Below are 18,524 nucleotides of genomic sequence, written 5' to 3'. Positions count from 1 at the left end.
GAAATGATAGTGAAATAACCTACAAGTAAAAATATAATAATTGAATAAATAAAAATTAAAGGAATACAAAAAAGAAAATAATAAAAATAAAAAAGTGTAGAGATTCCAAGTCACGTTAGTTCACGACGTTTCGATTGTTGGTATCTACAATCGTCTTCGGGTGATGACTGGACTGATTCCTCCGAGAGATGACTATTTTATAGGTCGTTGAAATACTTTCACTTTCTCTACTTTCCATTTTCCGCTTCACTGATTCCGTGAGAGATGACCGATTTGGATGGAGTTGGTCATTTTTCGTTTGATGATGGGTTTCCATATGTTTCGTATATCTACGCTGGCCTGGCTGAATACGTTGTTGGACAACATGTATGCGGCTTTCTAAAATTTTCTCCTGAACCAATGTTCCTCTCTGTGCAAGATCTCAGCTTGGGACCACTCGATGTTGTGTTGATGGGTCCAAACATGGTCTGCTATTCCTGATTTTTTATTATTTTCTTTTTTGTATTCCTTTAATTTTTATTTATTCAATTATTATATTTTTACTTGTAGGTTATTTCACTATCATTTCATTTCAGGTTTATTGTTGCTTAATATAATTGTTATTTTCAACTATCCTTTTTAATCATTCTTTTTTACTTGTTTCAGGGATTTCAAATCATTTTATATAATAGACAATGGAAGTCCGAACTAGTGAAATTCATCACGAAACATTGTCAATCACCTTCAAACAAACATATATATATATATATACACCTTGAACCCAAACTATATAACAAACTAGATGTTTCTATTGCGGGCTCAATGAATATCTGCATATTCAAAAGACAATAAAAAAAATATCTCATTGAAAGAAACTGCTCCACCGTTGACGAATTTTAATAGTTACTCTCGATAAATAATTGTTTATTACCTGGGTAGTGCCGTTCAGTTGAAGTATTTATAGAAAAGAGTCTGTAGAATAGAGATATAGAGATCTGTATCTGTAGAGTAGGGAGGGTGAGTGTAAGCCCACGCACTTAGGCCACATGTGACCCATTGTACATCCTCCCGAGGAGTTGTCCTCCTAGGTCGTCGTCCATCCTGTCCTTTCCAGGAAGGTGGACAGGTCGCTGGGAGACATCTCCTTTATATCGGCAGGTGTAGGCCAAGACTCGCCGAACACACACTCTCTTATTGACGATAACTCCGGGCACTCGCACAGGACATGCCTGACAGTCTCATCTTCCTGTTCACACATCCTGCATAGAGGTGTGTCCACTAGCCCCATATTATGTAGGTGTTTCCTTAGCTGACAGTGGCCAGTCAGAAATCCTACTGTAAGGCGTAGATTTTTCCTGGTCATCGCCAGATATTTCTTCGGCGCCAGCTTCCCAGGGTCGCCCAAGGTGATCCTGGCAAGATTACATCCTTTGATTTCATCCCATCTCTTTAGAGATTGAGCATGGGTGTAACTTTTGACTAGTTCCGCAATTGTCGAAGTCATCAGGCCGTGGGTGCCACTTGGTCCTAAAATTCTTAGTCCAGCCGCTTCCTTGGCTAAAGAGTCGGCAATGCGATTACCTTTACTCCTGTTGTGCCCTTTAACCCACCTCAGGATAATGTTATTATCTATCGAGGCTTTGGCTAAATCTTCGTGGCACTCTAGTGCTAGCCCTGAAGTAACACGGTGTCTGTTCAAGGCTAATAGTGCTTGTCTGCTATCAGTGCAGATTGTAATGTTTTTGCCAGAAATTCTTTTCTTGGTTATTTCTTTTGTGGCGATTGAGATACCAGCCAGTTCTGTTTGGACCACGCTGGTATTTCTTCCCATTCCCCACTTAATCCTTAGGCTTAGTGATCTGGAGTACACTCCACATCCTGAGCCTTCTTTGGTTTTTGAGCCATCTGTATAAATCCGTATTGCATTTGTAACATCTGACTCTGTGTTCTGCTTGATTTGTATTTTGTAGGGTTTATTAAACACAAACCTGGGTTCAATTGCATCACTTGTTGCCTGCAGCAGAGGTTGCGCAGTAAGCGCTTTCTGCCACAGGCCCAACCTCAATCGACCCATTCCTACTTCTAGGTTTACACCAGCCGTGTGCAATCGTACCATGGCCATTAACGCAACCTCCTTAACGTACAGGTCCAGAGGGGTCAGACCCGTGATTAATTCCATTGCCGCGGTTGGTGTTGTTCTCATGGCTCCTGTGATGTTTAAACAAGCCAGTCGCTGTATTTGGTATAATTTTTGGATGGCCGTTGCTTGTAGAACTTTAGGTCCCCATGCAATGGCTCCATACGTTAACATAGGTCTTATTATTGCAGTGTAGATCCAGGCGACTACACGGGGTGAAAGACCCCATGCGCGTCCCACTGTCCTCCGACATTGCTCATAAGCCACGTATGCTCTTTTTGCTCTACTCTGTAGATGAGAGTTCCATGTTAGCTTCTTGTCGAGGATAATACCAAGGTATTTCACCTCTTCAGAGAAGTTTAGTTGGCTTTTGAAGATTTCAGGAGGTTTTAAGCTCGTTAAACTTCTTTTCCTGGTGAAAAGGACCATCTCAGTCTTCTTGGGATTGATCGACAGTGAGTGTTCCTTACACCATGTTTCTATCAATTTGAGCCCATCCTGCGCTCTATCGCACAGTGTGTTTACAAATTTGCCGGTCTGCAAGATAACTATGTCATCTGCGTATGCAATTGTGTAGAATCCATTTTTGTTAAGGTGATTAATTAGGGTATCCAGAACTATGTTCCAGAGAAGGGGTGATAAGACCCCTCCCTGTGGACATCCCCTCATGACCAGTCCTTTTACTGTGATGTCTTCTACATTAATACTTATTGCTCTGCTAGAGAGCATCTGGAGTATCCATTCTCCTACTACCAGGGGTACATTCCTGGAGTGTAGTTGCTGGGTAATTGTTGGAAAGGTTGTTTTATCAAACGCTCCCTCAATATCTATGAATATACCTAGGGTGGATTCTTTGTTATCCAATGATCTCTCGATTCTGCCAACCACATGGTGAAGGGCCGAATCAGTAGACCTTCCCGGGGTATATGCATGCTGATTTGGATGAAGTGGGTTGTTAACAAGTACTTCATCTCTTATATACCGCTCACATAGTCTCTCCATGGTTTTTAAGAAAAACGATGTGAGACTAATTGGTCGGAATGCTTTTGGTAGGGTGTAGTCCATCCTACCTGGTTTGGGTATAAATACTACTCTTACTTCTCTCCACTTACTGGGAATATACCTCAGAGCTAGAGAGGCTCTGAATATTCCAACCAGGTGTGGCATAAGAGTGTCCAGTCCCCACTGAAGTAGGGCTGGTCTTATACCGTCAGGCCCTGGTGACTTGAAGGGGGAAAAGCTCGATATAGCCCATCTTATTTTGTCCTCATCAATTACTGTACTAGCATATTGCCAGTCATATTGTGAGGGTGTTATTGGTACATCCGTCCAGTTCGCCGTTCCAGGAAAGACAGAACCTGGGAAGTGAGTTTCCATAAGAATCTCAGCACTCTCCCGGAGGTTGGCGGCTTTGTCGCCATTTTCCCTCGTCAGGATGCCGATAGTCTTATGGTGGTCATTTGAGAGTGCCTTCTGTAGCCTAGAAGCTAGTGGAAAGTCTTCGACTGCCTCACAATAGGCTCTCCAGGCTTCTCTTTGTTTTCGTCTGCAGACTTTTTTGAACTCTCTGAGGTTGGCTTGATATATAACCCAGTCCTCTTCGAGTCTTGTACGTTTTGCCTTGTTAAAGGTCGTTCTCGCTATCTTCCTGAGGTGTTCCAATTCAGGGCACCACCATGTGTTGGTTGTGCCATGCGTTTGAACCATCCTCATTGGACAGGATTCCTTATAGGCAGTGTCTATTTTGTTGTGGATAGATACTGTGTACCTTTCCAGTTCCTCATTGTTGCCAGGAGTCAGGACCTCTGTTTCCCGCAGAGCTCCTCTTAAGAGTCGATTGTAGAGATCTACATCCGTCCTCTTCGGGTCACGGGATTTTACAGTAGTCCTGAGATCCTGGCTTACCGTATAGGTCAGCCAGCGGTGGTCTGACATAGAGATATGGTCCGAGACTTGCCAGTCTTGGATTTTGTTTGATATTTCGGCTGTCGTGAGCGTGATATCTATTAACGTTTGGCTACGGGCATTAATAAATGTTGGCTCCGTGCCTCTGTTCAAGATAGTTAGATCTTTCTGTATTATATATTCATATAGTGACTTACCTCGGGCGTTGATATCCTTGCTGCCCCAGCTCACGTGGTGAGAGTTTGAGTCGCAACCCAATATGAGCTCCACTCTCTGGTTGAGGCAGTGGTCCACTAGTACCTCCATTTCTCTGGTCGGTGGTAGGGTGGCTGCATCTGAAGGGAGGTACACCGATGCGATTATCAACGCCATATATTTGCCTTTCCCAACTGGACATTCAACTTTGACCGCAGTGAGATCTGAGGTGCTGAATTGTGCCATCGGAAACGCTCTGTATTTCCTAGGAACGTAGACAGCCGTCCTAGGTTGCTGGTTGCTTGGTAAGCTGAAAATTTGACCAGTTAAACTACTGAGACCAGTAATTTTGGTCTTTATTATCCAGGGCTCCTGGATCAAAGCTATTGCATCCTCCAATACATCAAGGTGGCGACATAGTGTTGCCGTTGCCGCCTTTTTGTGTTGAAGGTTGCATTGTATTATTTTTACTTTTTTTCCAACGTCCTTGCCCATGAGACAGTTGTTGGATACAAAGTTACCTTTAGAGGTCCATCTGCTCCCCTGCTAAGGGGGAGGTGGCCTCGCTGTTTTTGGGTGCCTCCTCCGTCAGGTCATCGAATGTCATCTGTTCAGATGCTTCGACTTCCTTTTCGGGATCCATAGTGGCCTTGGGGTCAATATCCACTTTAGGTGGTTCAACTTCCGAGGACTTAGGGTCTTCAGAGGTACTCTCTGTTTCTTTTATTGTTGCCCTAATAGTCAGTGAGGTAAACGCGTAGCTTAACCTCATCGACTTCTTCTTCAGGACAGCCATATCCTCGTCTCCGATCCCGAAGACGAAGAGGTGTCCTTGTGGGTTCATCTTAACCTCATGATGGAAGGTGCACCATCTTGCTACCTTCAGGTCAGGATTCTGCGCCTTCAGCCGACCCAGCACCCTCTCCTTTTCACCGGATGTCGTCTTGTGGACGTCCTCCGGGATCCAGAGTGAGGCTTTGGTGAGCTTCGGGAGCTTATCCACACTGACGACCGCAAGTGATGCCTCCTCCCATGGCTTAATATTCATTGTGGCTTTCTTCAGCCACTCTAGCGTCACGTCGTCATCGCAGACCACTCTGATGATTTCACCGGAGTATGTCCACGACTTGAACGTGGGCGGTTTGCTGTTGTTGCTGGAGGCGGAGAAGATGATCTTGTCCAGCTCCTCCAACAGTTGTTTTTTGATGAGACTCTCTCGTTCTGCGGTAACCTTACCATACGGGTTAGTCTCATCTATGATGGCTACCTTGAGGTGTCTCAAGGCGGCCTCCACGAAGGTTTTGGAAGGTGCAGCGACATTTCTGTCGCTGCGCAGCTTCTTCAACCTTCTTGGGGTTCCCTCCGTGGAGGTACTCGCATGAGGGCGCTTTCCTGCGGTGGCAGCCGGTTCCTTGCCTTTTTCCAAGGCGGAGCTCTTGGCGCCCTCCGCAAGAGGTGCCCTTGTTGTTGAGGATGGAGTGGGAGAGGGGGAGGGTGCACTCATAGTTGCTGCCACTTCTGCCTCTTTCGCTCTCTTCCTCCTCTTGGCCTCGGCGCCGCTGATCCGCTTACGCCTTGGCCTTTGCGTTGTATCGTGAGGTGGTCTGCTATGTCCAGCCTCTTTCTGAGCGGTAGCTTGGGGTGAGCATTTCTGTTCATCCCCAGCCCCCGCCCTAAATTGAGGTGAGCATTGCTGTCCAGCCTCGGGATTGGTTGATTTTTTTTTATGTTTTGTTTGTGTGTCTGTGTTCATGTGTGTTCCCACGAGTAGCAAGGGAAGGGTTGGTCACCTCTAGCAGAGCCCCGCATTACCAGAGGAAGGCTAGTTACAATGAGGTTTCGCCCGGTTCCTCAAGGGGATCGTTCGTAACCGCATATAACCCTGCGGCCATTCAGCTGTCGACACGATTCCTTACATCTTAGCTTGGGTAGGCTGGTCCGCGGTGGCATGTTTTGCAGGGCTTTTGGGGGGTTTCAGTTCCCCTCACCCTACGTATTTCTGCCACTGACCAGAAGTCCGTCAACCCCGTCCGTTAGGCCACATTGGCTTCCCGGATAGGACCTCCAGTCCCCTGGCCGTTCCCCTATCCGCCACCTGGGGACGCGCCCGATAGGTAGCCCAACCCACGGGAGATATAGAGATACTTTCTTCTTTATTTCAATATATTGAAGTTACTTGTGACGTTTGGGCAGATGCTACTTCTTTATACAGAATCTGCCCGATTCGTGGTATCATTGTTCTAGGAGTCACATGTTAAAAGGTAAGACCTCGTTGCCTTTGCTACTTCAAAAAATTGATTTTATGAAGACATATGGCTATCAAATATTCGGCACCAAACATTACCCTGACGTTATGTCTAGTTTCATTTGTTGAAAAGACATTATTTCTTGAAATGAAATGAAAATGAACATATTAGTAAATGAAAAAACATAACGCCATTACTGTAGTAATCCATGCTGTTAACACAAAAAAGCAAATATTTTAGGCTACTTCTGAAGTAGCTCATCCTTAACAAAACTTATGGTTCTGATTGGCATAATCAGATTTCTGTGAAGTAGCAAAGGTTCTTTTAAGAAACTTGCAACACTATTTTAATAGAAAGTTGGCTACTTTTGATTCTTCATGAAAATCCAAAAAACATTCAGAAGGCCCATCAAACTGACATAAGACTCCAACATTAGAAACAACTTTTGTAGTCAACATATTCGAAGGAAAGTTGTGAGACTTAATAACTATTCTAGAGGATGTTTCGAGAACATTATGATATTTGAGTTTATTTTTAGGTACATTCCGAGAAAAACTTCATATAATCATTTGTCCTACAGGTCTTAAAGAACTAAAGTGTTCTGAATTTTCAAGATGAAAATCCTTTCAATTCAACTTTGGTATTACCCTAGATATATTTGGGAAATGTAATTATCTTCCATGCTTCAAAAAGAAATCTAAATTTATTTTGGAATGCTAACAGAAAATCACTCTGAAAACTGAAAAAGAAAATGGGCAAATGTTCAAGTTGTTGGTAACTTGCATGCTTCTACTCTTTTTCTCATGGACACGGTACTCATAAAACATGCCGATGTGATTTCCCAACTGCTATTTTCCATGCATTCCACAGGCAATGTGGTTGAGGCCATGAACCACATGGCCTCAATCCAAAAATGTATTTTCTTGGCTATAAGTCTATTTTGTTTTATATAATTCAAATGTTACAATGTACAATTCACTTATCTTGATACTTCCTGTTGCCTGACAAGTGAGCACTGATGACGAAAGTCGAAAGCGCTTTGCAAGAATTTTAAAATATTATACACTTTAATACAAAACCTCTTCGATTCATTAATTCAAATAAGTGTATTCAGCTTTTCCAAATCCTTTCATTTTGAATTGATTCAAAATTTGTATTTGAATCATACAAATATAATTGAAATAGATAACAGGCATGCTGATTGGGATTATAGACTAAGATTACCTCTGAAAGCTTTTGCAAAAAAAAATCATAATTAGTTGAATAAGTTATCTAATGAATAATTCTGCTCAACCATAAGTAATTGAAAGGTTACAAGATTAATTTAATTTTTTTTATTTAGATAAATATGTTTCTACCAGAGTAACAACTTTTTGGGGTAATCTTGTATGTATGATAACTCAAATTAATGTGCAAATTGATAACTTGATGTTTTATATATCAATGATGATCTTACTCACCAGTTGTTCTTTTCATTTCAGATGTTTACAGAATCTGGTGGTCCACTAGATTATTTTAACGGATACAACTTTGTAAATCATACTTTTTGATTAGAATAGTTATTGAAATATTTTTATATGGAAACTTGCTTGTTTGTTTCATTCCATTTTATTATTAACCACTTTTCATTTTTTAAATTCTACCTAATTGAATTAGTTTTATACTGCTTTTTTAAATATTTTAATATCAAGTAATATAATCAATATAAATTTAGACAGTAGAATAATTTTTATCATTATAGTTTTTAAAATATTGTAATCATTCCTCAATTGTTATAATCAATAAAGCATTTTGCATAACCAAACTTATCATTTCATTTCATATATACTAAATGATGAATTCATGTTGGGAATAGAAAAAAATATTCTGTCCAACTCTTGCTCACATCCACTTTTAAAAGTTTAATCTGCCTCTCGAAGATAATCACTTGGTGATCAAATCACGTGTCAAGGTGTTAGAAATAACGGTTTGGTGTTGGAATAGAATATCAGTAATATTCAAGGCTGAATCAGGAAAAAGTTAATGAAATAGATTATTATGACGAAAAATTAGAAAAAAATTTACTTCATTTTTCTCTCTCGTGTTCCTATAAGAAGATTGCTGTATTGAACATTTCATTCATTCCTCTCATGTGCTAAGTGCTAAGACTACAGTGTGACATTCAATTCACTATGTTCGCAACAAACTCCTGTGGTAGGTGTAATAAATTCACATTTTGACAAACTTCTATTGAATAGAACTGGCCAAAACTTGATGAAAATCCATAATAAAAAACTAATTAATACAGTTTATTGTATGATTTTCACTTTATAGTGAAAATCATACAATAAAGTCTTAATTAGTTTCTTTTCCTTTTTTCAAATGAAAGTATTTTGTTCATGTTCTCAACAGGAACAAATATGGCTCTATAATTTTGAAGTTATAAGTAAAATTAGACTTTCCCAACATTCATTAATATATCCTGTACTATTTCTGAAGTTGAATAGAACGTGTAGAAAAGGTTATAAAAAATTAATAATGGAATAAGGACACAGCTTACACTCTACATTGCAACCAAGGGTCTATTTCGTCAAATAAACAACGTGGAGTCATATTTTAAGTTCCATAGTAATTATAATACTACTGTAATCGTCTACGGGCAAATGTGGATAATTGGCTGACCATATTTGAAAATTTGCATGAATTTTACTCATAATAATGTTTTCAGTGAACTGATAGTCATAACAAAAATGCAAGGATTAATACATACAGTGCATTTCTTTAATGCCCCCTCCCCTTTCATTTTTTGAACGGGTCAACTCAAAAAAATTGAAATTTGGGGTAATGAAATTAATGCATGAATACGTTATTTTTAAGTGAAATTGACAGATAAAACTTTCAAGATGGCGACTGGGCACCATCTGGGTAAAAAAATTAAATGAAAAGGGGGGTCTTGTGACACGTTATTTTGAAGTTCATGATGAATACTTCACAACCCTAGAATATGAAGTCAATATCTTAACCTACTACAAAATGGCGGAACATTTAATAATCTCCTGAACACATTAATATCGATATTCAATGAACGTGTTCCGAATCGTCCTATCTGTAGAAAATATTTGAGGGAACTTGTGTCCAAATTCACAACTACCGGTAGTGTAAATAACAAAAAGCCCTCAGGTCATCCGTCCATTCCGAAAGAACATCAAGTGCAACTAATTGGTGAGATGGTAGTAAATCCTGAACACTCTACTTATTCCGTTGCGAATGTTTGTGAGGTGTCTCTTCCTACTGTGTGTAGACTTTTGAAGAGGAATAGGTATCATCCATACAAAATTAAAATGGTACACCATTCAATTGAAAATGACCCTGATCGAAGAACAGAATTCTGTGTAATAATGACAGAAACCATTGCAAGGTATCGTACTTATCTCCACAATAATTATTTTGGTGACGAATATACATTTTTTTAAACGGCAATGTTCACAGACAAAATTTCCGTTATTGGAGTGACACCAACCCTCACGTTTTCCGGGAAACACATATATATATATATATATATATATATATATATATATATATATATATATATATATATATATATATATATATATATATATATTGATATATATGTGATGATGGAAATATTGATATGAATAATTATAAAAAAGTAAAACAATCATGTGGAATATTTCAAAATATGTTCGAATCGCTGGCCGTTCACTTCCAAGCACTTTAAAATGCGGGTGTTGACTGCTTTCGTGGTGGCAGATCTGATTTCATTGGGATCCAAATCTTGAAATGTTTGGGCAATTCTTTCTAACAATTCATCTCTCGAACGCACGGGTATTTTGTAAACTTTTTCTTTAAACATTCCCCACAAATAAAAATCTAATGGATTAAGATCGGGTGATCTCGCTGGCCAATTCCATGGTCCCAAGCGCCTCATCCACCGATCGTCAAATAGTCTATCCAGTTCTGCGCTCACTTCTCTTGTGCAATGTGCAGGAGCTCCGTCTAGTTGGTACCAACAGTTTCGATAATCTTCGAGTGGCAGATTATCCACGAAACTGTCTACAGTATTCTCCAAAATATTCAGGTAGCTTCTGGATGTTAATGACTCCTCGTATATCACGTACCTCAATTTGTTGTCCATCAACATGCAGAAGACATTAAAACTAAATTTTTCTTGAAATCCGGCTTCTTTTGTGACGTGAGGATTTTCACTGGACCAATAATGACGATTTTTTCTATTGAAAATCCCTTCTCTCGAAAATTTCGATTCATCAGTCCAAATAATTTTATTCAAAAAAAGTGGATCTTCTTGAATGCGTGTCAACAACATTTCACAAAATTCTACTATCTGTTGAGGATCTTGAGGCTTCATTGCTTGAATTTTGGTGAATTTATAATCATCCATTTTATGTGTTCGCAAGATTCTTTGAACCGATGAATATTTTATACCCAAATCTTCTTCAGCACTTCTTATCGATGACTCGGGAAATGCGTGAAAATATGCTAAGACATTAATCTGGTTGTCTTCGAAAGTTACGGGTCGAGGCAAGTTTCTTGGTGCTTTTAAAGTTGATCCAAATGCATTGAAATTGTTCTGAATTCGTATAAATTTCTTGAGGTTCATTGGCGGTAGATTCGGATACATTTCATTGAACTTTCTACATGTTCTGCTGATAATTTTGTCACACTGTCCAAAAATAATAAACAAATTCATAAGAACTTCGTTTGAATAGTTTTGTTCCATCGTTTTGAAGGTATTTACAACTTCTGAAGTGACGAAAATGTCGATATTATTAGGAGAATGTCACAACGCTTTTGTCAAATAGTAATCATGGCCTGCTTACCAAATACCGAATGGAAATACCATTCTGAAGGGACATTTTCACAAATAAATGTTCATAAGTCCGAAACTTGACTAGTTAGGTATTGGTATGATATACATAGAAAGAAAGCAAATTTCAGCAGCTTTCCGAATTTTCAATAATATACAGGGTGTTCCATTTAAAATAATCAAATTTCAGCAACTTTTTCAAGCAAACGAAAAAACTGTACTTTTTTACCACCCTGTATTGAAGTAACGGAGATTAGGCTGACGTGTGGGAAGTGTCCAAGTATCACCTAACTCCAAACCAAATTTCGATATCATAGTACTTCTTAACTAAAAGATATCGGCATTTTTAGAAGTCATGATTTTCGAAGAAAAAAATTGAAATTAATTTTTATTTCGAAAACGGTAACAGATAGGTATAGGGAAATATCAAGAAAATTTGTCGGGCAATTGTTGGAGATTCCAAAAATAATATTATATACAGAGTGTTCAATTTGAAAAATCAAAGTTGCTACTGCTTTCTAATGAAGCGGCAACACCGCATTGCCGAAAATATTTTAGTTGGCTAGAGAATGTCCGAATATGCCCTCCATTAAATTTTCAAAGTGATCCGTTGTCTGGTTCACCAGAAACGTCTAATGTGCCATCCACCGTGAATCAGCCTGTATGTATACGTCAAATTGGTCTCTCAGTAACCTATTCAAACTAAGTATTCTCAACAAACAAAGTGTACTGTGTTAGGTTGACAACTATTAGTAGGTATTGATACTGAGATTTCCCTTCTTTTCGTTTGAATTTTCAGTCATGGTTCGCGACAGATCTTTACAGGAATAAACAAAAGCAATCCTTATTCACGCCGGGGCCGGTCGTTATTTGCATGATGCAGAATGGGCGTTTAATACAGTATTTCCTGATAATTCAATCTGACGAAAATATATCAGGGAATTGGTTGAACATTTTCAAATAACTAGAAGTAAGTTAGAGCTAAAGGAACTGGAGTAAAATTTATGTTGGAAGAGAAACAGATAGAAAGCGTTTTGCGTAATTTGTAAATAACCTCTCGCAGTCCGCAACAACAGTTTCTCAAAAGAATGATGTCTCATCAACCACCGTTGAAAAATACCTCAGAAGAAATAAGTTTCACCCCGATAAACTGAAGATATTACGTAAATCAATTGAAGCTGACCTTGGCATAAGAATGCAGTTTTGTGAGTTAATCTCCAAACGTTTGATTGCAAATCGAAACTGCATGAAAAGTATTAGTTTTAGTGACGAATGCACTTTTTTCAGACTTTGGTCAGACATAAACCCACATGTTTTTCGAGAGGGTCACATTCTAACTCGGGGCAAAAATATTGGGAAACCATACAGTGCCATATAGCTTTTCTCTCGAAAAGTACTAAAAATTATTCCTTTTTACATTTTGTCCGACTCTGATATTTTGCCCCATTCGAAAGTTAAGAGAAGGAAGATCATTTACTCCCGGAGTGCATGGTTTTTCAAAGCTTTACATGTATTCAATTTAGGCCGGTCAGATTAGACCAAAAAATAAGAGTAAAGCTACCTAAATTCCCACCAAGCTGAAAATCAGTAAGATTGTTTAAAATATGATTAAAAATAAAATTTGAAAGTTCCCCGTCCTTCCCTTGTATGTAAAAATTTTTATTCAAAGCCAAAGGTCAAAAAATGAGTTTTCGCGATTTTCAGCAAAACGGTAAGTTTTATCATTAAAATACTTCCGACAAAATTTGTAGATCATAAAATTATCTACAAAAAATGTATCAACATTTTTTATCCTACGAGCCACCGTTTAAGTTGTAAAAGTTGTAATCGTCATAATATGCATGAGTACGCCACGTATATATATATATATATATATATATATATATATATATATATATATCATATATATATATATATATATATATATATATATATATATATATATATATATATATATATATATATATCTGTAGTTGTAATATATGTTAAAATATTTTTCACTTATAAAATATATAATAATATTTATAACTATAACAGTTTTCAAAATGTTTGAAAAACAAAATTTAGTTCAATGTACTGAAGTTTTTAAAAATAGTAATTCAACTCGACAAGAAATTATCATTAACGGCATTCGCTTTCTTCTTTCTATGTACGGAGTTCCTGAAATACTACCTGCTTAGGTAAGTATAGATATGCATGTTTCGTTAAAAATACCAAAAGTAAAAAACGAGTACAATTACCTTGTCCTCCTCCAACCTCAGTTGCTGCTCATCAACATCTTTTTTCGGGTATATTACCAAGTTCAAGTGTGGCTTGGCTCTCAGCTAGACCCTACAGACTGGGGTTGGAAGTTGATCAACAACTCATTAGAACCAATCCAAACTTTACCTCCACCTGCGCCTGAAAAACTGCTGAACACAATTTTTTGCAACTGTAAAAAGGAGTGTAGTGCTAAATGTGGTTGCAAAAAAGCCGGACTGTTTTGTTCTCTGGCATGTACACATTGTCAAGGGCGATCGTGCTCTATAACTTAAATTGCTTTTATTTTTTCAATCTCTGCTAATATCCATTATTTTGCAATGGTTTCAAATTAAACAGGATCACAACTGAGCCGTAGAATAGGCCTACTGGGGAAACCATGTTTAAAAAAATGCGCTAAGGACACTACCTCATAAGTGGCGTGGTAACGTGTGCGTATTACCTATGGACGATTACAACTTTTACAACTCTTTGAATCGTTATATCTCAAAAACGGTAGCTCGTAGGAAAAAAGTATTCATACATTTTTTGAAGATAAATTTATGATCTACAATTTTTGTCTGAAGGATGTTTGTGATAAAACTTACCATCTTGCTAAAAATCGCGAAAAACTCATTTTTTAAACTTTGACCTTGAATACATTTTTTTCCATACAGGGAAAATATGGGGAACTTTCAAATTTTATTTTTATTCATATTTTAAACAGTCTTACTGATTTTCAGCTTGGTGGGAATTTAGGTAGCTTCGAATGTCTAAATTGACCCGACTATTTATAAAATTCTCGCGATAACATGTCCTTCCAAAGATGCCATCTGAGGATTCGAAATAAGACTCCTTTCACGAATATCAAAGATAAAAGAAGCTGTCTCATTAAGGTGATCTGATAAAAAGCCAAGATTCTACGATCGCCGGACGAGACTCGTGTTGTAACTTTCACTGCAAGACCACTATTGGATGAAGATGAAACCAGATGCTTTGTATTTGGACGCTGGTTTCATTCGGACAGAAGCCTTATAAAAATCTGCCGACTATAGCATCTCGCAAATGTACAAAACATAATTTCAATCCTGAAAATTAAGACAAATGACAGCACGAGCTTTGTTTTTGTTGAACAGAACTCATCATAATTTAGAAAGCGTTTCATTTACAGTGGCGTCACATAAATAATGTGCGTAGCATAACAAGGGAAAATGGGTAATGTTATTCAAGATTTCTCTTTTTGGTTTTTTTTATTTTCGAACTAGCACATTTCTTAACAAAACAATTCACCCTAACACGTTTTACACGATGCGAAGTATAACAATATTGTTATTTAATAACATTACACAATTTTGATACCTTTCAACAGGAGTAAAGGACCCAAAATGCCATCAAAGTATTGTTAACAAACTGTTTCGCACTTTCTCTCTGACAGCTAAATATTGAGATTTTTTAGCTATAATTTATGCAATATAAAGACACAGATTAAAACAAACGAGGGCGTTTTAGACCTGTAAAATATAATTATACGTTCTGTGATGTCCTTCACATCGCATCCATTTTTATAAAAGGTGATTTGTAATTTTTCTTGGTGAACAGCATGATCTTTTGTTGTACTACCATTGAAATGAGAATATTCTTCAAAGCGAACACCACCAGCTGTCAACAATCAACTCAACTGAATTAACCCGTATTTGTAGGCCATCACATGAAGAAGAACCTTTATTTGGGGACAAAGGAGATGCGCATTATTGTTTGTCTTAATCATAGTTGTAAGAGTTGACATTCGAGAACTTTCAAGATCACTCATTGAGGATGAAGACATTGAACTTTTTCTTAAGACTAAAATTACAGTGAAATGAAGACAGAGACAAGGACTAGGATGTCTGAATTGGCTCTTAGTATGAAAAAGACCACCAGAAATCGGGAATGAATTTGGGCAGAGTTACGTAATGTGATATATGTTAATAATTTAACCATGAGAGAATACAATTAGCATAAACTAGCACGAACCATGTTCATTTTCATTCCACGGTTTTTATAATATCATATGTTCCATATGCATTCACTAAATTCAAGATATCTTCCAACAAAATCCTTGTTAATACAGGGTTTTTTCCTAACGGTAGGTTATGGGGCAGTAAATGCACTTTAAATACAAATAACGCTACCTCAACTGCTTTGCTACTAGCGTTTCTAAATATATTGGTAACAATATACAGGGTGTAACTGAATAATTGTAAAACATTTGAGGAGGTGATTCCTCATCGAAAAAAAGATAGGATCTTTCATATAAAGAAACTTCATTGGAGCATCCTTTGTTAAGATACAGCCTCTTAAAGGAGTACATTAAATTTGTATAACAATTTTTTTCACAAGCACTGAAAAAGTTACAATATTGAAATTAAACTGACGTTTTGTACTACCAAAAAGACACTTGGCCAGTAATTTATTTGGTTTACCCGATGGTTGTATGGGGTGGAAAACGCAACCCCTAAAATGTATTTCCAATGTAACTTTTTGTCTTATTATCTGTTTACCATTTAAAAATTTATTTCTGATAGCCTGTTTCATTCTAAACAAAAAATGTCTCTTGGGTTTTTTGCCCAAAATAAACCAGTTCGCAGTAAAAAATTATTTTACGAACAACTACAGAGATACATCGTCATAAATGCGAAGTGAATTTATTGTTATTTTGTAGTTAGTACCTGCATTGAACGATTAAAGAGTAATAAACAAAACTAAATTATTAATAACAAAACACATTATGTAGAAATCATAGTAAATGTTCAATATGTCTACCTTTAGACATTACGCATGCGTCTAGATGTCGGCGCATTGAGCCACGTATTCGCTCAAATATTCCTGGAGTCTCTCTGATTACCCTGCACGCATCGATGATGCGGTTTCTTAAGTCCTCTACATCGCGAACATGAGTACGACAAACCAAATCGAGAGGATTGTGATCCGGGGATCGAGCGGGCCAGTTCTGTGGTCCTCCTCGACCTATCCACTGATTTGCATATGGCTCAGTTAAATGCTGACGTGCTACTTGACTAAAATGGGCGGGAGCCCCATCATGCATAAAAAACATATCCCTTCTGACGCTCAAAGGAACTTCCTCCAGCAGTACTGGATGCACTTCTCTCAAAAATTGAACGTATGCCTCACCATTTAATCGAGGAGGTAGAAAATGAGGCCCAATTAAATCATCCCCAATAACTCCGAGCCACACGTTAAGGGAAAACTGTTCTTGATGGTTAGTTTCGACAATAGCGTGAGGGTTTTCATCAGCCCATATGTGGTAATTATGTAAATTGATAATTTTGTCTCGAGAAAAACTAAACTACATTCGTCTGTGAATTCTGTCTTCAGAAAGTCACAATTTCTTCTAATCATTTCCAGCATCCAATTGCAAAATTCAAGACGATTCAGAAAGTCTCGCGGTAACAGTGCCTGTACTCGTTGCAGATGGTAAGGGTATAAGAGTTGTTCCTTTAAAATTCGAAATACCGTCATATGATCAACATTTAGTTGGAAAGCAATCTTTGTAGTACTGGTAGTAGGTTGTTGTTCAATCAAATTAAGTACTGCTTTATCAAGCTGTGGTGTTTGTACTTCTCGATGGCGACCACAATCCTGCGTTCTTTAGTCGAATGAACCATATTCTCGTAATCGTTGATGAAGTCGAGCAAATATTCTATGTGAAGGATACTGCCGTTGAGGATACATTTCAGCATATCTTCTAGAAACTTCTAACCCATTCCCCTGCGACAGACCGTAAACGTAATGCATATCAGCCATTTCCTCATTTGTGTATGCCATTTTAATAACAAGTGGATTATTAAAGTAACAAATTAGGAACAGAACAACAACACACAATTAGTATTCATCCAAACTGACAGCATCATACCAATTTAATTGTCACTATCGCTAATAGCGATCTACTAGATAGATTAGTTTCATATTTTTGACGATATATCTCTGTAGTTGTTCCTAAAATAATTTGTTGCTGTGAACTGGTTTATTTTCGGCAAAAAAACCCAAGAAACATTTTTTGTTTAGAATGAAACAGGCTATCGGAAATAAATTTTTGAATGATTTACAAATAATAAGACAAAAAGTTACATTGGAAATAAATTTTAGGGGTTGCGTTTTCCACCCCTTACAACCATGGGGTAAACCAAATAAATTACTGGGTAAGTGTCTTTTTGGTAGTACAAAACGTCAGGTTAATTTCAATATTGTAACTTTTTCAGTGCTTGTGAAAAAAATTATTATACAAATTTTATGTACCCTCTAAGGGGCATAAAGGGGCTGTATCTTAACAAGGGATGCTCCAATGAAATTTCTTTATATGAAAGATCCTATCTTTTTTTCGATGAGGAATCACCTCCTTGAATGTTTTACACTCATTTAGTTACACCCTGTATATTACCTATATCTGTTTGAAATTTGTTTTTTCGTTAACCAGCTGTCGCACCCCCACGAACGACATCCCTCAGAAGTCAAAACTTGTGCGAACTAAGGATTAACGAGGTCTTACCTTTTAACGTATGATTCCTAACATGGGTTGGGCGATAGCAAGTAAAAATCGATCGTTTAGCCTGGGGTTTGAACCAGCGACCAACGCGGCGGTCGATTTGAGTGAGTGAACAAAGCACCCACGTCGAACCGACCGGCTACCGACCGACTTGATAAGTAAGTATATTTATATCTATGTAACTAATCGACCCCTTCTCCAAAACGATAACGCTAAACCATAATTCAAAAATAGTAGGCACTAAATTCTCACAAATGGCTGACGTTTTTGCCTTAATATGTCTCTTGCAGTGGCGTACGAAAATTATACTAAATAGATGAGAAAAAATGATGATAAAATATATAGAATCACAACCTTGACAACAATGTTGTCGTTTTAATGCAATAATTTGTCTGAGAATTGTCTACTATTATGGAATTGTACTCTAGCCAATTTTTACTTTACACATTGCGATCC

At 37.7% G+C, this 18,524-nt stretch overlaps 1 protein-coding gene across 2 annotated transcripts in view; it reads left to right on the top strand.

Moving 5' to 3' along the window:
* Positions 1-8,266, top strand: part of LOC111515519 (probable RNA-binding protein 46) — a 56,104-nt gene extending 47,838 nt beyond the window's left edge. For both annotated transcript variants that reach the window (XM_074178934.1, XM_074178933.1), the window contains one exon: positions 7,944-8,266. In XM_074178934.1, coding sequence (XP_074035035.1) covers positions 7,944-8,012 — 69 coding nt within the window. In that variant the 3' untranslated portion in view covers positions 8,013-8,266. The remainder of the gene's footprint in view (positions 1-7,943) is intronic.
* Positions 8,267-18,524: the final 10,258 nt, after the last annotated feature.

The sequence above is a fragment of the Leptinotarsa decemlineata genome, unplaced genomic scaffold (assembly GCF_025532065.1).
Source record: "Leptinotarsa decemlineata unplaced genomic scaffold, Ldec_3_MD MMD2_tig00004307_RagTag_RagTag, whole genome shotgun sequence".
Lineage (NCBI taxonomy): Eukaryota > Metazoa > Arthropoda > Insecta > Coleoptera > Chrysomelidae > Leptinotarsa > Leptinotarsa decemlineata.
This window is presented reverse-complemented; position numbering and strand designations above follow the sequence as displayed.